This window comes from Canis lupus, chromosome 6 (genome assembly GCF_011100685.1).
Source record: "Canis lupus familiaris isolate Mischka breed German Shepherd chromosome 6, alternate assembly UU_Cfam_GSD_1.0, whole genome shotgun sequence".
Lineage (NCBI taxonomy): Eukaryota > Metazoa > Chordata > Mammalia > Carnivora > Canidae > Canis > Canis lupus.
Genome location: NC_049227.1, coordinates 32,336,581 through 32,355,945, shown reverse-complemented (window position 1 = coordinate 32,355,945; position 19,365 = coordinate 32,336,581). Strand labels below are relative to the sequence as shown.

General features: G+C 52.7%; 1 protein-coding gene across 2 annotated transcripts in view; it reads right to left on the bottom strand.

The window, feature by feature from the left end:
* Nucleotides 1–342: 342 nt before the first annotated feature.
* The window catches only part of EMP2 (epithelial membrane protein 2), a 34,195-nt gene continuing 15,172 nt past the window's right edge, over nt 343–19,365 (bottom strand). The window contains exons 1-5 of one of the 2 annotated variants that reach the window (XM_038540397.1): nt 18,385–18,404; nt 10,024–10,156; nt 7,655–7,745; nt 5,163–5,309; nt 343–3,890 (exon numbers count right to left, since the gene is read on the bottom strand). In XM_038540397.1, the coding sequence (XP_038396325.1) occupies nt 3,703–3,890; nt 5,163–5,309; nt 7,655–7,745; nt 10,024–10,101 (504 nt within the window). In that variant the 5' untranslated portion in view covers nt 10,102–10,156; nt 18,385–18,404 and the 3' untranslated portion in view covers nt 343–3,702. Of the gene's footprint in view, nt 3,891–5,162; nt 5,310–7,654; nt 7,746–10,023; nt 10,157–18,384; nt 18,405–19,365 lie in introns of those variants that run through there. The other variant, XM_038540396.1, reaches the window with a different exon arrangement.

Genomic DNA, 19,365 nt, shown 5'->3' with positions numbered 1-19,365 from the left:
ATTAAGCAAACTGGAGAAGAAGGTTGGCTATATGATTTTCAGGGACCCTGCAAATAGAAAATGTGAAGCCATTGGTTCAATATCACTAAGAATTTTAAGACGGCACCAGCAGATTGCTAACCAAACAGGGAGTCCTGAACAACTGCAGGTCATTCTTCCAGGAAGCTGGTTCCATGAGAGGCAAAGGGTTGGAAACTGTCCTGTGAGGAACTCTCAAACATCAGTTGCTCACTATGAAAACCGCACGATTATCTCGATGAGAAATCACGTGGTGCCCTGCCACTCAAAACGGTGGCAGTCTACCCTGGATGCTGGCACAGTTGGAACACTGGAGTCTGTTGCTCTGGGCCATTTGGTTCCAAACTTTATTTGCCATGTACAGTTTCACAGTATATAAAATATAGGAAATAAACTATTTGAAAGGCACGTGAAATAGAACATATCTAACCAAAGTCACATTTTGTCCCCAAACCAAGATTCAGATTTAGCCTCTAGGCCATTCCCTCACATTTCCCCCAAAACCACTACTCCCCCCAGTACACAAAACTGTCTAGTCTGCTGTACTATAAATAACCTTTCAACTATTAGCGAGTTGATTCCCCACTCAGGCAGATTTTAAATGAAGCCACAGCTACTATCAACCTTCCAGCTACTGTGTTTAGTGTGTGTATGTTTGGGCTTGGGGTCAGAGTTTCTGCATCATCAGTAAATACAGAGCATCAGGGGACTCCGATGCGCTCAGGCTCACAACCTACAGCAGAGAGCATGGGGGTGGGGGGACGTCGCCAACTTTCCTGTATTCACGTATGAATATACACATTCACTCAGAGCAACAAATCAATCCTACAAACTCATCTCAACAGAGACCCAAAGTCATTTTAATGCAAATAACAAAACAAATTAGTCTGTCTCCATCCATAGCCTCTCCACAAAAGAAGTACAGTACTTTATAAAAATGTTCTAAAATGCGCAAACTACAGTTCCTTCAAATACAATTGTTACGGGTAACACATTTGGTCCTAATATTTGCTTCCTGGATGTCTCAGCTAATTTTCTTCATTGGGGTTGTTCTTGAGTCACTGATAATAAGCACTGAGTGAGGGCTGGTTCTGCCTACAGGTAAGAAGTTTGGACAGTTTCCTCCTCCCACCATCACCTCTTCCATGCTTCCCCGAAGGCATGTCACACCCGTGGGGGATGGAAAGTTGCTCTCACGTTTCACAAAACCTTGGTGTCACAGATGGGTGTGGACATTGAATGCTACATGGTAGTGGTGACCAGCCAGGAAAACCCATGGGGTCATTTTGGATGCTCACGGACCCCTCAAATTTTGGGGAAGGATGTTCACACACTACCTGGAGAGTAGGCTTTCCAGATTTCTGGCTCTGAGCGTTTTTGTTTCCAGTGTGGCTACAAGAAAAATCTGGAAGAGCCACCTGGGTGGAAAGCCCTGGGGGACTCAGGCCCACCTTCCTCCTTGAGGCTCAGATAGCATCTTGCAAACCCCAGGGGTGTGATCCACACTCCTACCCACAACAGGACTTAAAAGAGTTTTCCATGGAGACAGGAGGTGACAATGTGTCCCGTCCCTGTCCCTGTGTCACCTTCCACCGGGCTGGTGACCTCTCCATGAGGAGGGGGCCCTGTCTCAGAGAGCATGTCTGAATTTGCCTGCCCCGTGTGTTGAGAGCTTCACACAGTGCCTGGCACATAACAAGCATTTAATACTCTGTTGAAAATGCATGCACGAATGAGTGAATGGATGGGTGGATGGAGAGAAAACCTGATCTTGTCCTGGTGTCCACGGCGGCCCTGAAACCACTCAAACCAGACATCCTCCCAGCTCCACGGGAACCGGGCTGATGACAGAGCATCACTGCACTTAGCAAAAGGTCAGGTGCACTCAGCAGAAGCACTCACATAGCGTCAGCGCGGAGGCGTGGCCATCAGGTCCACCCGCGGCCCCAGCCACGTGTCCCCAGCAGCACGCTCAAAACCCAAGAGGCTAATAGGCAGCGAGGTGCAAAGAGCTTCTTCCACAGGTACTCCGGGGCCACCTGCCTTGCCACACATTCACAGGTGCTTTCACGCCTAAGGACAAACTCCCCACGGCTGCGTTCCGCAGGACAGTCTCAGAATCACCTGGAGCGCTCTTCACCCAGACCCTGGCAAAGCACGTTCCCAAGTGGCACGGTCCACGCTCAGCTTGAGAGTCACGGCAATCTGGAAGCTTCTCACGGCTTCGTTTGCCATCGGGACCCCCAGACCCTCCAGGGAAGTGTCCTCTGGGTGTGAACCAGACACCATGGCCCAGCGAAGGCACTCTGAGGGGCTGGTGGCAGTGGTATTTTAGCCCATCTAAGTGAGCGTTTCACTTATAAATGCTCTCGTTTGAACCTGCGGTGTGTCCTCTGCAGCTTTCCTTGCAGCGTGTGATTACCTTCCCTACGTTTTCAATCTATCTCCGCCGCGGGATGGTGAGGCCCCGAGGACAGAGATTGTCCCCACGCGGCAGCCCCTGTGCCCAGCAGGCACCAAGCCCTCCGTGATGTATGCTGGTGAATGAATGGCAGGTGGGTCCGTGGAGGCTCTAGGAATGGGGGTTTGCAGAGGCCGGCCAGCCTTAGAAGGCAGGGCAGGAGAAGATGGGCCTTCAGCACCCCTGGGCTGTCTGTCTGGACACAGGGCCCGGCTGCTGTTGGGATGGCCCATCTGTGAGCAGCCGTGAAGGCCGAGAGCTGATGGAGGCCAGGGGCGGCCGGCACCTCGCCATCTCCCCACAACTAGATCTTTAACGTTTAGGAGGCAGCTCCACTTGCCTGGCCCTGGGGCTGAGATTCTCGGCTTCACTGCACCTGCACATCCCCAGGGAGCTTGTCAGAAATGCAGGTGCCCAGGCCCCATCCTGAAGGCTCTGATTCCATAGGTCTAGGGAGGGGCCCCCTGCCAGTCTGCATCCTACTGCATCTGCTGGGGATCACATGCTGAGGTTCTTGGCCTCAGGGTGAGCCCAAATCTGACCTCAGGCTGAAGATCGCCTTCCCTAAGGCAAACAGGAAGCAAGTGACACTGTCAGCAAAGGTGGGTGACACTCTCTGGCCACCAGCCCATTACAGGAGGGTTGGGGCTCTGGTCTGGATAGACAGTAAAGCAGGGCCTACTACCCCTGTTTCTCACATGGAACTTGGCTAAACATCTGAGGAGGCTTCACCCCTCCCCTGGACTCCCCTCACCCCACCTCCAACACTAACACAGACCGAATGGGGAGGGAGGACTGAGCTGAGACAGGGCAGGGGGACTCGGCATGGCTCAAAACCTATGGAACGATGTCCCCCGAGACCTGGTGTTCTTGGTCTCCTGTCCCATCACATCACACCCCCACGGTTAAGAAACATCCTGCTGAACATTTATGGATTTGAGTATTGCTGAATTTTGGGCTTTGTGCCGCCGTTGAGACTTTCAGATGGACAGGAGTCCCGAATCCCAGCCTTCATAGTCTAATTCTCTGATCTCAAGAATGCAAAAACACTCTTCTCTCTCTCTCTCTCTCTCTCTCTTTTTTTTTTTTTTTTTTTTTTTGGCTTTTAAAGGAAACAATATGTTTGCTAGAAAAACCACACACACAAAAAATGGATTATATACAAAACGGTTATCTGAATGTGGATTCTGTACTGCAGCAAAAGCGACCTAGCTCCCCGGGTTCTATTTGCGCTTCCTTAAGATCAGGTACATGAGGCCGCTGATGAAGGTGAAGGCGAAGGCCACCCACGCCAGGATGAAGGAGTAGCCGTAGCTGCCTTCCAGGGTCAGGGAGTACCATCCCGGGTTGTTCTTGTGAAGGTCTTCACGCCGGTCTGTGTATATGGAGGCTGCAATCATGACACACAGGCCTGCCGAAAGCAAGCAGATAATTAAATCACAGACCACGTCACAGCGCGCACCATGGACCCGAGCGGACCGCGGCCGGACAGGAAGGCAAAGTCAGGCTCTGATTATTGGCGGGTATTCCTTTTAATCTATGGGAAAGATCACAAGTGGTAGTTTGTGGCAGGACATTGCTGCCTACCCTGGAGCCGCTTCACTTCCCGCTTGCTCCGGCTGAGCCCGATTTTGCCCGGGCAGCTGTACACCCAGCCCAGAGGCTAAGCCATAACTGGTCTAAGCCATGGGTCAGCCAGACAGAGAGTACTTTCGGGTTTGTGTGCCACACACATGCTCTGTCCCAACTACTCAGCTCAGCCCTACTGGCGTGGAAGTGGTGGTGTGGAAATAGCCAGAGGCAGTATGCAAATAAGAGGGCGGAGCTATGTTCCGGTAAAATGTCATTTACAAAAACAGGCAGCGAGCCAGATCTGGCCCCTGGACCATAGTCTGCCAACTGACCATCCCCCCACTACCCTACCCCACCCCAGGCAATCCTGTTCTTGTTTACTCGTAACAGTTTATGGATCCCTATGTGTCCCAGTTCTGGCCACAGAAAAATCCTAGAGTGAAAAAGACTACTCCCTAGAAAGACACAGATAGGGAGGAGAAGGCATTTTTTGTTGCTGTACTTTCCCTTGTTTACTGCTTTAGATATTGTCAGGTCAGGATGAATGTCTGGAGCTGCAGCAGCCTTTCAGGGGCCATGAGGAGGTCATCACTGACACCCTGAAGATGAAAGCATCCGAGGATCAAGTAGAGGTTCTTGATGCTGCTCAGCTGCCAAACCTACAATGGCACCTCCCACCTTCAAGCTTCTTGTTGTATCAAAAAAGTAAAGGCCTTTGTGGCCAAAGTCATTGTTAACTGGCTTTTTTTTCTCTTACTCGAAGTCAAAAGCATCCTGAGTGAAGCACCAACAGACATTAGTGGGAGGATGAGGTCAAGTACCCTGATCTTCCTTGGGGAAACTGTGCCTTGTCCCTCGGTACCAAGACAGCACGTTCTCACGACCACTCCTCCTTACCCTACAGAGGCTGGCTCAGGCTTCGTGTCTTGGGCACGCTGGCCCCGACCCTCGGACCTGACCCTTCCAGACTCTGAAGTACAGGATGTCCCGCCGCAGCACGGCGGCCAACGTCCCCGTTCCAAATCCACACCTGCCCCGCGGCTCCTGACTCCTCCGACTCGGTGGCCGGGGAAGGAAGCGCTTCCTCCAGGAAGCCCGCCATTGTACTTACACGACATGAGCTGGATGATGGAGGTTAACACGAACCTCTCTCCCTGCTTGAGGCGGAAGAGCTGGAGCAAAAAGATCAGGAAGGCAATGCAGCAGAGGATGGTGGACAGGATCATGGTGGCCTGGACCGCCTGCATCGTGGAGTAATCTGTGGGGAGAGGGCGAGAGAGCATGAGGGAGGACAGCAGACACCCGGGGCCCCTCCGGGGGTTCAGTGACGGTGCTGGCTCCAGAGTGAGGATGACAGGAGCAGAAGTAAATCTGCATAGCATGGGCTCGAGAACAGCCAAGCGATCTCCCCAACATCCCCTCCCTGCGGCGACCATCTGCGTGCGGGACCAGATGACCCCACTGGCCTTATCCGGGAAATGGAGCAAGCAGCACCTGCTCTGTCATTCGTCTCAGCCTGGTATTGCCCCCAAATGCGAAGCTCGTGGTAGGGGAATTTTTTTTTAATTTATTTTTTATTGGTGTTCAATTTACTAACATACAGAATAACCCCCAGTGCCCATCACCCATTCACTCCCACCCCCCGCCCTCCTCCCCTTCTACCACCCCTAGTTCGTTTCCCAGAGTTAGCAGTCTTTACGTTCTGTCTCCCTTTCTGATATTTCCCACACATTTCTTCTCCCTTCCCTTATATTCCCTTTCACTATTATTTATATTCCCCAAATGAATGAGACCATATACTGTTTGTCCTTCTCCGATTGACTTACTTCACTCAGCATAATACCCTCCAGTTCCATCCACGTTGAAGCAAATGGTGGGTATTTGTCATTTCTAATAGCTGAGTAATATTCCATTGTATACATAAACCACATCTTTTTTATCCATTCATCTTTCGTTGCAATGGCCACGATAGCCAAACTGTGGAAGGAGCCTCGGTGTTTTTTTTTTTAAATGTACAAACGCTCAGGTTTCAATCTGGCCGATTATGGTTTGGGAGCTCAGGATGGATGAGGGATGATTAGGGATCTCCAGAGGAACTCTTGGGGGGATTTGGGGCTCACGGGGCTGAGTGACCTTCAGAACGTGCTCTGCAGACTACCTAACACCCCCTAAAAGGATGAGAGTTAGCCTTGCGAGTGCTGCTTAGGAAAAGAGAAAGGGAGGTTTCTCGGATTAGCCTCGGGGAGCGGGGCTTGGCGACGGAAGTCCCAGCAGAGAAAGGAGCCCGTCTTGGACGGAGGGCACCGCATGTGGGAAGGACACGGCGGAAGGCACACCCTGCAGATGGAGAGAAGGGGTCAAGGGCACAGACTGGACCTCCTGCGTGGTCCTCCGTGTCCTCGCCTGAAAAAACAGGGATGGTAACAGCTCCCACTGCATCAGGCAGGGGAGGCAGAAAAAATTCATCCACTTGAATTTCGGGGGTGCTGCAAAAGGGGGGTTCCCACGTAAGGGCTGAACGTTATCACCAGGATGGCAGCTAAGACAGGTGAGGGACAGTGACCAAAGTTACCCAGGAAAATCTAAGAACCAACCTTCTTCTTTTTCCCCAATTTTGCCTGAAGCATAATTCGTAAGCATGTAATGAAAGGCTTGGTGCCACGGATCATGGTTCCTCTGGGCTGCACATCACGATCACCCCCAGAGCACCCAGGCCCTCGGCCTTGCCCCGTTCCTCATGTTGAGGAAGGAAGCCCGACCCGCACACAAACACACACACACAAGAGGAGGAGAAGGAGGAGGAGGAGAAGGAGGAGGAGGAGGAGGAGGAGAAGAAAGAAGAAGAAGGAATACTGCCTAGAACTCCAATACGTTCCTCCTCAGAATCGACGGAAATCGACTCGTTGGATCTTCGTGGCCTTATTTTTCGTTCGTTCGCCGCCCCTCCTGAGAGAGAGAAGAAGAAGAAGAAGAAGAAGAAGAAGAAGAAGAAGAAGAAGAGAAGAAGAAGAAGAAGAAGAAGAAGAAGAAGAAGAAGAAGAAGAAGAAGAAGAAGAAGAAGAAGAAGAAGAAGAAAGGAACAGACTCCTAGACCTCTCCCCCTGAGATTATGGTACAGTTGTTCTGGGATGGGCACCAGGAATCTGCATTTTGAAGTACCCCAGGTGACAGTGCCCATAGGGACCACTGTGGACGGCCTGGATCTCCTTAGAGTTCCTATGTTGCAATCCTAACCCCCAACAGGACAGCATTAGGACGGAGGTCATCGGGGCGCGAGGGCGGAGGCCTCGTGAATGGAAGGCACAGCAGCTTGTTTGGCTGTCTGCCCTCGGCCTTGGGAGGCCCCAGGGAGGAGGTGGCTGTGCACAAGCCAGGAAGAGAGGCCTCACCACACACAGCTCCACTGACCCCTGGTGACACACAGAAGCTCTGCCCAGAAATGGGGAAGGGGAAGGGTGCACCCAACTCAGCCCGGGCCGAGCCCCCCGGCCAGGCCCCTCTGGGCACCCAAGTGTGCAGGGGAGGGTGTGACAGCAGAGAACAGAGGAGCCCTTAGATTGAGCACTCCTTCACTGGGGGTTTCCGTATCAGCGGGGCACTCACCCTGAAAGTTGGCACCGATTTCTGTACAATTCGTGTTGTTGACACACACTCTCCAGACATCTGCAAAAAACTCTTCTCCTACCCACCAGGCCTGTAACGTAGGAAACACAGGGAGGGGCTGCGTGTTAATCATGAAAACGCTGCCTTCTACTCGAGTGTAAGGCACGGCGGTAAATAGATATTCGGGACCAGCGCTTCTCCATGTGCCGCGTGCACACGAGTCACCTGGGAATCGGGTTAGAGCGCGGGTTCTGATGTGAGGGGTCGGGGGTGGGGCCTGGGCTTCTGCATTTGCAACAGGCTCCCCAGTGAGCCCCATGCTGTGGGGCTGCTCAAAGGTAAGTGGCGGGCTGGGCCCTCACAGGGCGCAGGAGAGCGGCGAGGCTTAGCTGGTGATGACGAGTGTGCACAGTGGTAAATCCCCAAGAACTAGGGGGACGATGTCAAGCAGAGTCAGGAAGGCTGAAATCCAGGGCCAAGGCCTGTTACGGAGGGAATGACACAACTCTCCTATCAGAGGCCTTCTGCCTCTCTGCCTCTGCCTGCCTTCTCTGCCTTCCATCCATCCAGACTGGAATCTCCCCCTCCCTTCCTCCAGTCAACGGACGTTCACCGAACTCCTACTATGTGCCAGCCACATGCCAAGCCCAATTCCTAACTCAGATGAACACCACAGGAGTCCCTGGTGGGCAAAAAAAAAAAAAAAAAAAGGCCCATCTATGTCTTCTCGTAAGTGCCACAGCAACACAAACATCCCAAAGGATTAACTGGTGCTGGAGCCAATGGCTTTTCTGCCCCTAATGTCCGTCCATCCCTTTCAGGATCCCAAAGGGGTAGATGCAAGGCATAGAAAAAGGAGCCTCCAGAAGGACATTCACTACCGGGGCACCTGGGTGGCTCAGCGGTCGAGTGTCTGCCTTCAGCTCAGAGTGTGATCTCAGGGTCCTGGGATCGAGTCCTACATCAGGCTCCCCACAAGAAACCTGCTTCTCCCTCTATATCTCTCTCTCCGTGTGTCTTTCATGAATAAATAAAATCTTAAAAAAAAAAAAAGAACATTCACTACCATTTATTTCACAGAGCGTGGGCCCTCTGGATAATGGCAGTCCAAATACTTTAAGCCACAGCATCAGTGTGCTCTCTGCCCTGGCCACTCACGGCAACTTGAGAACTTGCAAGAACCCAAACCTATCACTGCATTTAACCCCCTTACGGGATCTAGGGTCGGGAGTGGTTCAAATCCCAGCTCCGCCACTCACTGCAGCAGAGACTCCACAGGTGTCCCAGCTGCCCCAAGGCGGTGCCAGAAGACGGCCCATCTCGTAGGCTTGAGGTGAGGACCAAATGAGCTGATGCAGGTAAAAGGGCCGAGCGCAGGACCTGGCTGGAGTGAGCACTCTCTAAGTGGCAGGGGTTGAGATGGTCTATGTTGCTCTGTGATGATTAATCAACAGGAGCCTAGATGTCGGCAGAGCTGTTGGCCACTCGTGGGGTGTGCTTGGTGGCTTTCTGGGCAGTGTTTCTGACTCGAGACGCCTCTGAGTTTGAAATGGTCAGGACTGAAGCCAGGCCTTTGGGTCAAGGTGTGGGCCACTGTCTGGCACAAAGCTTCATTTCCTGCTAGGAGAGACAGTAATCTATACCAATAGGTCATTTATCAAATGCATCCCTGCCATATGGCTGCAAAATGGATGCTAAAGTGAAACGTTCACTTTTCTAGGGGGGCATGGGCAGCCAGATTTCCAGGCATGAGCTCTGCTGGGGAGGGCAGGGCAAGGTGACTATCAATTGGGTTCCTGATTTGTAAGAAGATGAAGGCAGGAGGGGTGGAGAGCACCTGGGATGGGTCACCTGGGGGGATCTGGAGCAGTGGTCCTCAGTGAGAGCGGTCTTGCTCCCCCTCAGGACATCTGGCCGTGTCCAAAGACATTTTTGGTTGTCACAAGTAGGGGTGGGAGGGGTTGCCATCTAGTGGGCAGGGACCAGAGATGCTGCTGAGCACCCTACAGGGCCTAGGAGGGCCCCAGAGCAAAGAATGATCCAGCCCCATATGGCACACTGCTGAGGCTGAGAAGTTTATCTAGAAGTTTATCTCCAAGAGTTTGCGACACCAGAGGCACCACACCAGGCTCTGTGGGGGAATCAGGGATGAGAGCAGCCAGGTCCCCGTACATCCAGGCCTAACCAGAGACGCTCGGAACCTCCAACCTCCACACGTAGGCCGAGTCCTTGGGCCTGAGTCGAGATGGGCGTGTCTGGGTAGGGAGGACTGGCCCAAATCCTCATCCCCTTGGGGAAGCTCTCAATCCTGCCTCCAAGGACTACAGGACCCAGGGGCTCTGGGGTGGTCGGAAGGAAAGGGAACTTACATTGTCGATGGTGGCGATGAACAGCAATGCGGCAGAGGTGATGTGGAAGAGGATGATGAAAGCCAGGAGCACCAACATTTTCACGGGGCACTGTGGGGCGGGGGTCGCGCTTTAAAGCCTGGAGAGAGAGACGCTAGAGGGAGCATGAGACAGAGATACACTTGTCAATGCCAGAACAAAATTAAATGAAAAACAGGCAATTTTTAGTGGGGATTTTTAGAAAATCAAAAACTGGGCCACGTGAGTAGCTCAGTTGGTTGCGCATCTGACTCTCGATTTCGGCTCAGGTCATGATCTCAGAGGTCATGATCTCAGGGTCCTGAGATCAAGCCCTGAGTCAGGCTCCACGCTCAGTGGGGAGTTTGCTTGGGATTCTCTCTCCCTCTCCCTCTGCCCCTTCCCACACTTGCTCTCTCTCTCTCTCTCTCTCTCTCTCTCTCAATAAATAAATAAAATCGGGCAGCCTGGGTGGCTCAGCGGTTTAGTGCTGCCTTTGGCCCAGGGTGTGATCCTGGAGACCCAGGATGGAGTCCCACATTGGGCTCCCTGCATGGAGCCTGCTTCTCCCTTTGCCTGTGTCTTTGCCTCTCTCCCTCTCCGCGTCTTTCATGAATAAATAAATAAAAATCTTATAAATAAATAAATAAATAAATAGAATAAATCTTAAAAAGGAAAAAAAAAAAGAAAATCTAAAACGTCTCTTCTCATCATTCCTCCCCTGGAGAGACTTTACTGAACAAAATCTGGCCTAAGGAGCTGCTCCTTGTTGCACCCAGATGCCAAATATTCCTGGTGGAGGACAGGTGAGGACCAATTAAAATCCCCAGTTCAGAAAAGCATCGCACCTCCTCAGAGCTGGCGCCAGGGCAGGAAGAAGCTGCTCTGTATGGGCTAGAGGGCTGCTCCCCACCTGCCACCCACCAGGCAATGGTGGCAATGCCTTGGGCGGGGGTGGGGTGTCATGGCCTAAGGGGTGGCGGGAGGAGGTGCTGGGTCTGAGTATTCAGATCACAGCCACGGTGCATAACAAAGTAAAATCGATCCCAACAGAAAACTATTCCCTAATGATACGGCCATCTGTCAAATTAATCCCCACGCAAACCCCCCTCCTCTTGACGTCTACCTCTAAGTGAAGACACAGTGTAGGGCCCACGGCTGCTGATTGACTTTCTTCTCCCGGGACCTGGAAGGGCTGCATATCCCAGGCTCCCCTGTGGTTAGACTGGAGCCTTGTGCCTAATTCTGGGCAATGAGCTGTAGCAACCCTGGTGCAAGGCATTTGGGGGCTGAAGAGCAGGTGTGAGCTCTCCCAAATCCCTCCCCTGGAAGCCTCACACTTTGGATTGATACTGTGATGGACAAACAAGCCTCTCTGGAGGTTAAAACACTGAGATTTCAGGGTACTTTTTTTTTTTTTTTTTTTTTTTTTACTGTGGCTGGACGGTCTGAATAATATGCAATGGGAAGCAACTGCAAAGTTAAATTGGAAATCTTGCAAAAGAACTGGGGTTGTATCTGCTTTTTCAAAGTGATGCTGGAGAGCTCCTCAAAAGGTGCCAAAGGCATTCGCACAAGAGGCCTTGTCCTGTCTGACCATGCTGACTCTCACTCATGGGACTCATTCCGTCATGGGGACGGACGCTGGTGCGCTCGCACAGGGTGACTCCGTAAGACCCAGGACTCACTAACAACCAGCCAGGAGCCTTGGCTGCAGAGCTCCGCCTGGGGAGTCCCAGCTGTGAGTCTGCACACCATCACTTAGAAGAACCCAATGAACCAGCTTCGAGATGCTTCCAATTCTTTTTAAAAGGACAAATACTACTTTGTTTACGCCTGCATCATATTAAAAAAAAGATTTTGCTTATTTATTTGATAGAGATAGAGCATGAGCGAGGAAGGGAGGGCCAGAGGGAAAGGGAGAAGCAGACTCCCTGCTGTGGGGCTCCATCCCAGGACCTATCAATCAATGTTCCATCCCAGGACCCTGGGACCCTGGGATCATGACCTGAGCCAAAGGCAGACGCTTAACCAACTGAACCACCCAGGTGCCACTTTTTAAAAAAGATTTTATTTGTTAGAGAGAGAGAGAGAGAGTTGGGGAAGGGGCAGAGGGAGAAGGAGAAGGAGAGAGAGAGGGAGAAGCAGACTCTTCACTGAGTGTGGAGCCAACTCGGGGCTCCATCCCAGGACCGTGAGATCATGACCTGAGCTGAAGGCAGACGCTTCCCTGACTGAGCCACCCAGGTGCCCACGCCACGCCATCATTCTTAACTGCCACCATGGGCTGCTTCCAAACAGATACATTTCTGACCCCTGCCAAAATGCCAACCAGAGCAGGCAGGGCCATCAACACCAGGGTGACAGCGGACTTCATATGTTATCCAGTTCAGATGACACAAGAGCATACAGACACATAACTAAAACCTTCCAGAAGAGGGGGGAAAAGTTCAAGCTCCGTTTTCTCCAAAGTGTGACGTTCAGATGCTCCAGGGCATGATTTGGTTGGAGCATTGATTGATAGGGCATTAAATTAACACTGAAACACATAGTGAGAAAGTCCCCATTCTAATCCTCCTCAGTCCATCAAGGAAAGAGACCCAGTTTGGTGCTAGCCTGACTCAACACTTGCCATTTTAAAAAAGGGGAAAAAAAGAAGGCAGGCGACACCTGGGTGGTTCAGTCGGTTATGGATCTGCCTTTGGCTCAGGTGATAATCCCAGGGTCCTGGAATTGAGCCCCACATTGTGCTCCCTGCTCAGAGGGGAGTCTGCTTCTCCCTCTCCCTACTGCTCTGCCCGTTTGCGTGCTCTTTCTCTGTCAAATAAGTAAATAAAATCTTAAAAAAAAAAAGAAAAGAAAAAGAAAAAGCTGCACTTTAGGCAGATTATAGTGTGGCTAGAATTTAACAACGTTGTTTAGATTTTATTACATTTATTTTTAAGGTTCTTTCTGTTTATAAGAAGCAATGCTATTTATAGACAAATTTGAAGTTTTAAAAGTGAGTCACTTAAGAAAAATATTATGTCAACGAAAGGACAGGTGGCCTTGAGAGTTTACAAAAATCCTGAGGGTGGTTCTCGAATGCCTCACGTCTGGGAGGCACTGCTTTACCACCTGGGAGTGAGTCCAGCTGGAATTCCAGACTCTAGGAAGGAGCCCCTGCAGAGAAGAGGGTAAGTTTTTACAAGTGGTCTCGAGTCCAGTGTAAGAGAAAGATCTAGGAGCCTACGAGGTGGCGACAGATTGTCTTGAACGGTTAGACGTCCCGGAAGATTAGGACGCAGAGCAGTAAATGCTAACTACTAGGCGCTCCCCCATGATGATGTCTGGCTCTCTCACAAAAGGAAAATGGGGGTAAAAAGAGACCTTGTGGATCTAGAGCATTGCTAGTGACCTCATCAGAGGCTTGGGAGGAAATTATTCATAAGTACAAGAGATCCCTTGAACCTTCAAGAGGGACCCTTTGCTCCTGCATCTTTACACCAAGCATCCTTTAACCACTTTCCCTGAGGCCACCCTCCTCCTTCCCTCAGGGAACCGCTCTTCAGGTCTGCTGGGCGTCCTTCCAGAAGCATCCGCCAGGTGGAACTGCACCAGAGCGACAGGTGTGGCCTCATGCCCCGCCCCGCCCTCTCTCCTTGGCTCCTGAGGGAGCACCAGTGCCAGCCTTCCAGATTGGTGGAGCTCTCTGCATCTCTTCCCAACCCCGGGGAGCCGGACAGTCTGCTCAGCCCGAGTCCCGGGGTTCCCTGGGCTGGGGGTGGGGGGTCCCTGAGCTGCAGCGGGGCAGGGTGTGGAGCAGAGAGCCCATCCTCCAACCGAGCTTCTCATCCCACCAGGACCCCTCCGGGATGGTTCTCTTCCAGCCAGTCCACCTTGTTGCTGATGCCACAGTGTACTCACTGGTTCCCTGCTGGTGGCCACTTCGGTCCTTGCCGGACGTCCTTACATCCATCTGTCCTTCCTTCCCTCCTTCTTTCCTTTCTTCTCCTCCTCCTCTTTTCTTCTTCTTCTTCTTCTTCTTCTTCTTCTTCTTCTTCTTCTTCTTCTTCTTCTTCTTCTTCTTCTTCTTCTTCTTCTTCCTCCTCCTCCTCCTCCTCCTCCTCCTCCTCTTGTTCTTCTTCTTCTCCTTCTTTTTTTTTTTTAATATTTTATTCTTAACTAATCTCTACTCCCAATGTGGGGCTTGAACTCAGGACCCCGAGATCAGGAGTCACTCACTCCTCTGCCTGAGCCAGCCAGACACCCCACTTACACTTATTTCTCTGCATGTTGGCATCAGTGTATCTGAAGGGCAGAGTCCTAGAAGTGAGGGGGCTGGGTCGAAGGATTTGCACCTGTAGCTGATTTTGCTCTTACTTTCTTTTTAAATTTAATTTTATTTTTATTTTTTAAAGATTTATTTATTCATGAGAGACACAGAGAGAGAGAGAGAGAGAGAGGGGCAGAGACACAGGCAGAGGGAGAAGCAGGCTCCATGCAGAGAGCCGGACGTGGGACTCGATACTGGGTCTCCGGGATCACGCCCTGGGCTGAAGGCGGCGCTAAACCACTGAGCCACCCAGGCTGTCCCTTTTACTTTCTTTCTAACTCAATTTAGTACCCGGGACACTTGGTGCTGTGACATCCTCCACCTTCAAAGGTGACCTACTGGACCAACTGCTGTGCATGGCCTGGGTGGGTGAAGAAGCCTGGCACAACCAGCTGCCTCTTCCAGCCCTTTATGGTCACGTCATTGACTTGTTACCACCCGAGTTCCCCAGGAAGTGTAATCCTCTGCCATCTCCTGGCCCTTCCCAGCGGAGCACCCCTTCCCGGGACACCGCCCTCCCCATCTTTCCCTCCTGTACCGGGTCTCCGTGCACCCTCTCTGGGGATCCTGAAAAGCAGACAGTGCCCTGAATTGGGGGCTGCATGAACAACCGCCCACCAAACCCAACATAGTGCCTAATTTACCCCTGCTGTTCACAGAGATTTGTTTTCCCCCTGACAAACGTCATACTCAGTGCAGATCCCTCCTGCTTCTCCTTGTCCTTGCGGGCTTCAGGGCTCTGCGGGGCTGGACTCCCTCCTCGCCACCGTCAGCTGGCTCTCCCTCCTACCGCCTGGGCCTCAATTCCAACACCCACCCTCAGGGAAGCGCCCGGATCACCTGCTCTGAAGCACCCACACCCCCTCCCATAGGGTCTATCCTGTGCCCCTGCTTTATTTTCTTCCAAGGACTTTCAGGGTCTCAGAGTATCTCCTTTGTTCATATGTGTATTATCTATCTCCTCTTCTGCTCGCTGCCGTGCCAGTGTATAGAAAGCTATGTCCTATCATTGGTAGTTTTAAAAACGTATTAACTGTGAAGGCTCTCGAAAAACTCAAGGCCCTGATCGTCCAGAGGCAGGAACGAGGCCAGGGTGGGCCACGCCTTGCCCGGATCCCACAGCAAAGCAGGAGCAAGGGCAGGACTGGAGGGTATCCTGGCCGCTGCTCTAACTGTCCCTTGGGCCTCAGTGGGAGACCCCGCAGAGGACGGGGGGACGGTCTTCCAGCGTCAGCAAGCACTTCCCGGTGGCCTCTGCACGTGCCAGCACAACCTTCACCGGGTGGCGCGTGTCTTCAGGGGCCACACCAGCCCAGGCTCTGACAGGCCACCTGGCTTTGGGCGTTCACCTGTCCGAAGGTGGGAGGCCGCGCTGGGTGAGCTTTTCAAGTCCCTGCCTAGAAATCAAAGTCTTAGGACTTGCAGGGCTTCTCTTTTAAAAATACGTTTTGATCTACATAATACATGTGATGACAAAGAAAAAAAAACAAAAGATAAAAGAACCAAAGGCATGTGATAAAAAAAACCACAGCCTCTACCCTGCCTCCAGTCCGGACCTCCTCCGGAAGCCATCACTTTTAACCCTTTCAGTTGTGTTCCCGCCCCCCCCCCCCCAATTTTCCATGTTTCCAAACAATATTCATTTCTTGATTTCTATTTCTCGATTCCTCCACTGTAAATATCGACTTCCTGCCCACAGTAGAGTTTCTCTGCCACCATCACCACCCCCCCACCGACACCTGCCCATTCCCTTCTTTTCCTTGGCACAACCAGCTCCTCTTCCAGCCCTCGGTGGCTCCGTCTACTGTCCCCCACATCTTTGGTTCTCCCCACATTTGGATCGTTCCGAACCCTTGGTCGCAGAACACCAGATGCCAAGCAAAGGCACTGTCTCAGTCACCAGCCTGTGGTCAGATGTCCCTCGCAGGGTACGTGACCCGGCCAGGCCCTCTCTCCCAGCCCTGGTCCCCTCTGCTCTTGGCCATGTGCAGCCTCAGCAGCTGCCGCCACGGAGGACTAGCAAACTCGCCCCTGACCGTGACCAGGGCACAGGAATGCCCGCGGGACCCCAGGACATGTAGGAGGTAAAGCAGGTCCCGGATGGGGTGGGGTAGGGTGGGGCGGGGGTGCTCCAAGGGCTCATCCCACAAGACTCCTCATGACTAAAGCTGGAGCTGCAGTCTACACGGCAGGTCTTGTGTCGGACCTTCATGTCAACCCTGTGAAGCTGGCAGGGCGAGGTATCATTATCCCCACTTTACAGATGAAAAGATGGAGGCTCAGAAGGCGTCAGGTGATTTGTCAACGTTGGCAGAGATGCATTCCAACCCCGGGTTTTCCAAGTCTGGCTCCAGGACATTTTCTGCTACCCTCCTCCCTGCTCCCACATTTAGGGCCTGATGAAGATCACATGGTGGCCTAATTAGCATCAGGCAAGAGGGTGCAGGCGGTGTCTGCACCCACTACCTTTGGTGGGATGTCCCTCAAGCTCTGCAGGAGGCTGGAGGGCCCTGGGGAGGCGGCGTCCCTCTGCACTGACCCATTGGCTAAACTGGCATACGACCCTTCATTCATACTAAAAATAGTGTTTCCTGCAGTTTTGATCCTATTAGCTCACTGGCCCCACAGGAAGCGAGTGTTGTCTTTATTGATCTCCTTGGGAGATTGGTCTGGATGTGGGGGGAGAGCTTTTTCCTTGATCATTGAGAGGATTCATTCAGAAAGTACAGGGACTTGGGGCACCCAGTGGCTCAGCGGTTGAGCATTTGCCTTTGGCTCAGGGCGTGTTCCCAGGGTCCTGGGATTGAGTCCCACATCAGGCTCCCTGCATGGAGCTGCTTCTCCCTCCACATAGGTCTCTGCCTCTCTCTGTGTGTCTCTCATGAATAAATAAATAAAATATTTAAAATAAAATAGAAAGTATAGGGACTCGGTTCTGTTTGCTACATTTATCACAATGCCCCCTCCCCCACTTTCCACCTGGAAACTCAGGTGGCTCTTGCAGGGCACAACACCTGGACCCTCCAAGCTCGATCGAGGTGCAAGGCCATGAGAAAGTATCTTGAGATTGAAGGCCTAGAGGCTCTCCATTCTATAAAACACCCACAAAAATAATCACATAAAATAAGAGGGAACCTGGGGTATGAGAATTTAAGAACTCAAAAGAATTTTTTTTTTTTTTTTTTTTTTTTTTTTAGGAAAGAAAGAGAAACGGTAGCTGGAGTAGGAGCAGTAGCTAGTGGGTTTCCGGAAGCAAGCACCCTCTGGGCAGCAGCGAGCGGGGGTGAAGCATGGGGGGTGGTTGTCAGGACTACGGAAACTCCGCACACCGAATGGAGCATTTGCAGCTCGGTGAGTTTTATGTTCTGACGGTGGACGGGACGAGGGACGGCACTCCCAGAGATGTCCAGCCAGACCTCAGGCAACAAACAGGACATGCCCCAAATTGGCACACGCTCACTGGCTCCTGGGCAGAGGCTCTGTCCTGCTGCGCTATGGTCCGATGTTTGCCTGAAGCATGTGTGCGTGCGTGCACGTGTGTGCGTGTGTGCACGTGTGTGTGTGCGCGCAGGCACGTCTACCCCTGGGTGTGGAGAATGTCCTGCTGGTGACTCACCGGCCCTCTCTTCCCCCAGGAGCAGCATCAGATCTGCTGTCGATGGTGGGACACGACCAGGACGTGTCGCGGGTGAAAAGAAGGCTGCGGAACCTGCCCAGGGCAGCGTCAGGGTCCCTCGTCTGGTCCCCTTCATGGAGACGCAGCTCCACACTGCAGCCCCTGCCTGTTGCTAAGAGGGAGCGGCTCTGGCACCTGCTCCGCTACGTGCCGTGCCGTGCCGGGGAGCAAGAGGGAGCAAGCCGGCCCGCCTCCCTGCTAAGATGACCACTCGCCACGGCCACCGCCACCCCCACCCCCTGGTTTCTATCCCCACCCTCGGGAGTTCTTCCTACAATTTAAACCACGGCCCAGTCTCAGCCTGAGTTGGAGCCCGTTCCCGGAATTGTAAGCAGGAGGACAATCCCGAGATGTGGGACTTTTCAAAACAGACCTGAGATGTTTGGCGTCTGGAGGTCCGGGGTAGTTCCTTCTACCCAGAAGCGCCCCACCCACAGCTCCGGCTGCAAAGGCCAAGGAGGCCCTGGGTGGAACCCCGGGGAGGGCCGCCCCGCCCGAGGGACTCCGAGGTCCGCTCTGGAGCTGGACTGCCACCCCAGGCTGGCTGGCTGCGAGCCAGGCCCCTCCCGCCACCCGCGGCACTCGGAGGGGACGGTGGCTTGGGCCTCCGTTTTCAGGAAGGCAGAGGTCAGCTCAGCCTCCTGCCTGGTATCTGGACACTGGCCATACTGGGACATCCAGGCGTCCGAGATGCCCTGGGGCTGGCGGAAGCCCCTTGGCCCCAGGCGGCCCAGCTTTGCGCTCCCTGTGGCTGGGGCTTCTGGGCACGGCGCCAACACTTGGCCTGGTGCAGAAAGGGCAACAGGCGGGACGCTGGGAGTTAGCAGTGCTCCGGGGCAGAAGCCGCTGGGGAGGATCCCGGCCGTGCAGGCCTGAGTCTTTCAGTCCATTGGAATAATCGCGACCACAACATCACTGATACTGGCAGCCAACATTTAGTGCCTACTGGATGCTAGGCAGTGTTCTAAGCTCTTACTCATTCCTCACAAAAACACTACGAGGTAGGTCCTGTAGTTAGCCTCATTTAATAGGTGAAGGCTCAGAGAGGTGAAGCAACTTCCCTAAGGTCACACAGCCAGGAAAGGCTGCATCTGGCAGTACAGAAACTACCATGTTGCCCACCTGAAATCTAAATTCCTCTTCCCTTGGGGGGGTCCTATTACTTTAAGGTCTGATCAGATTGCTCCAAGTTTCTGGGGTCACAGGTGGCCCTGGATGCTGGCCATCACTACACACCATTCCTCTAGGACCCACAAGGTGAGACACATTTTGTGAAACACCCTGGAGACAAAGTTCCCCAGGAGTCCCCCAGGCTGAAAGCATCTCTCTTTACTGCATGCAGGGTAAACGCCTG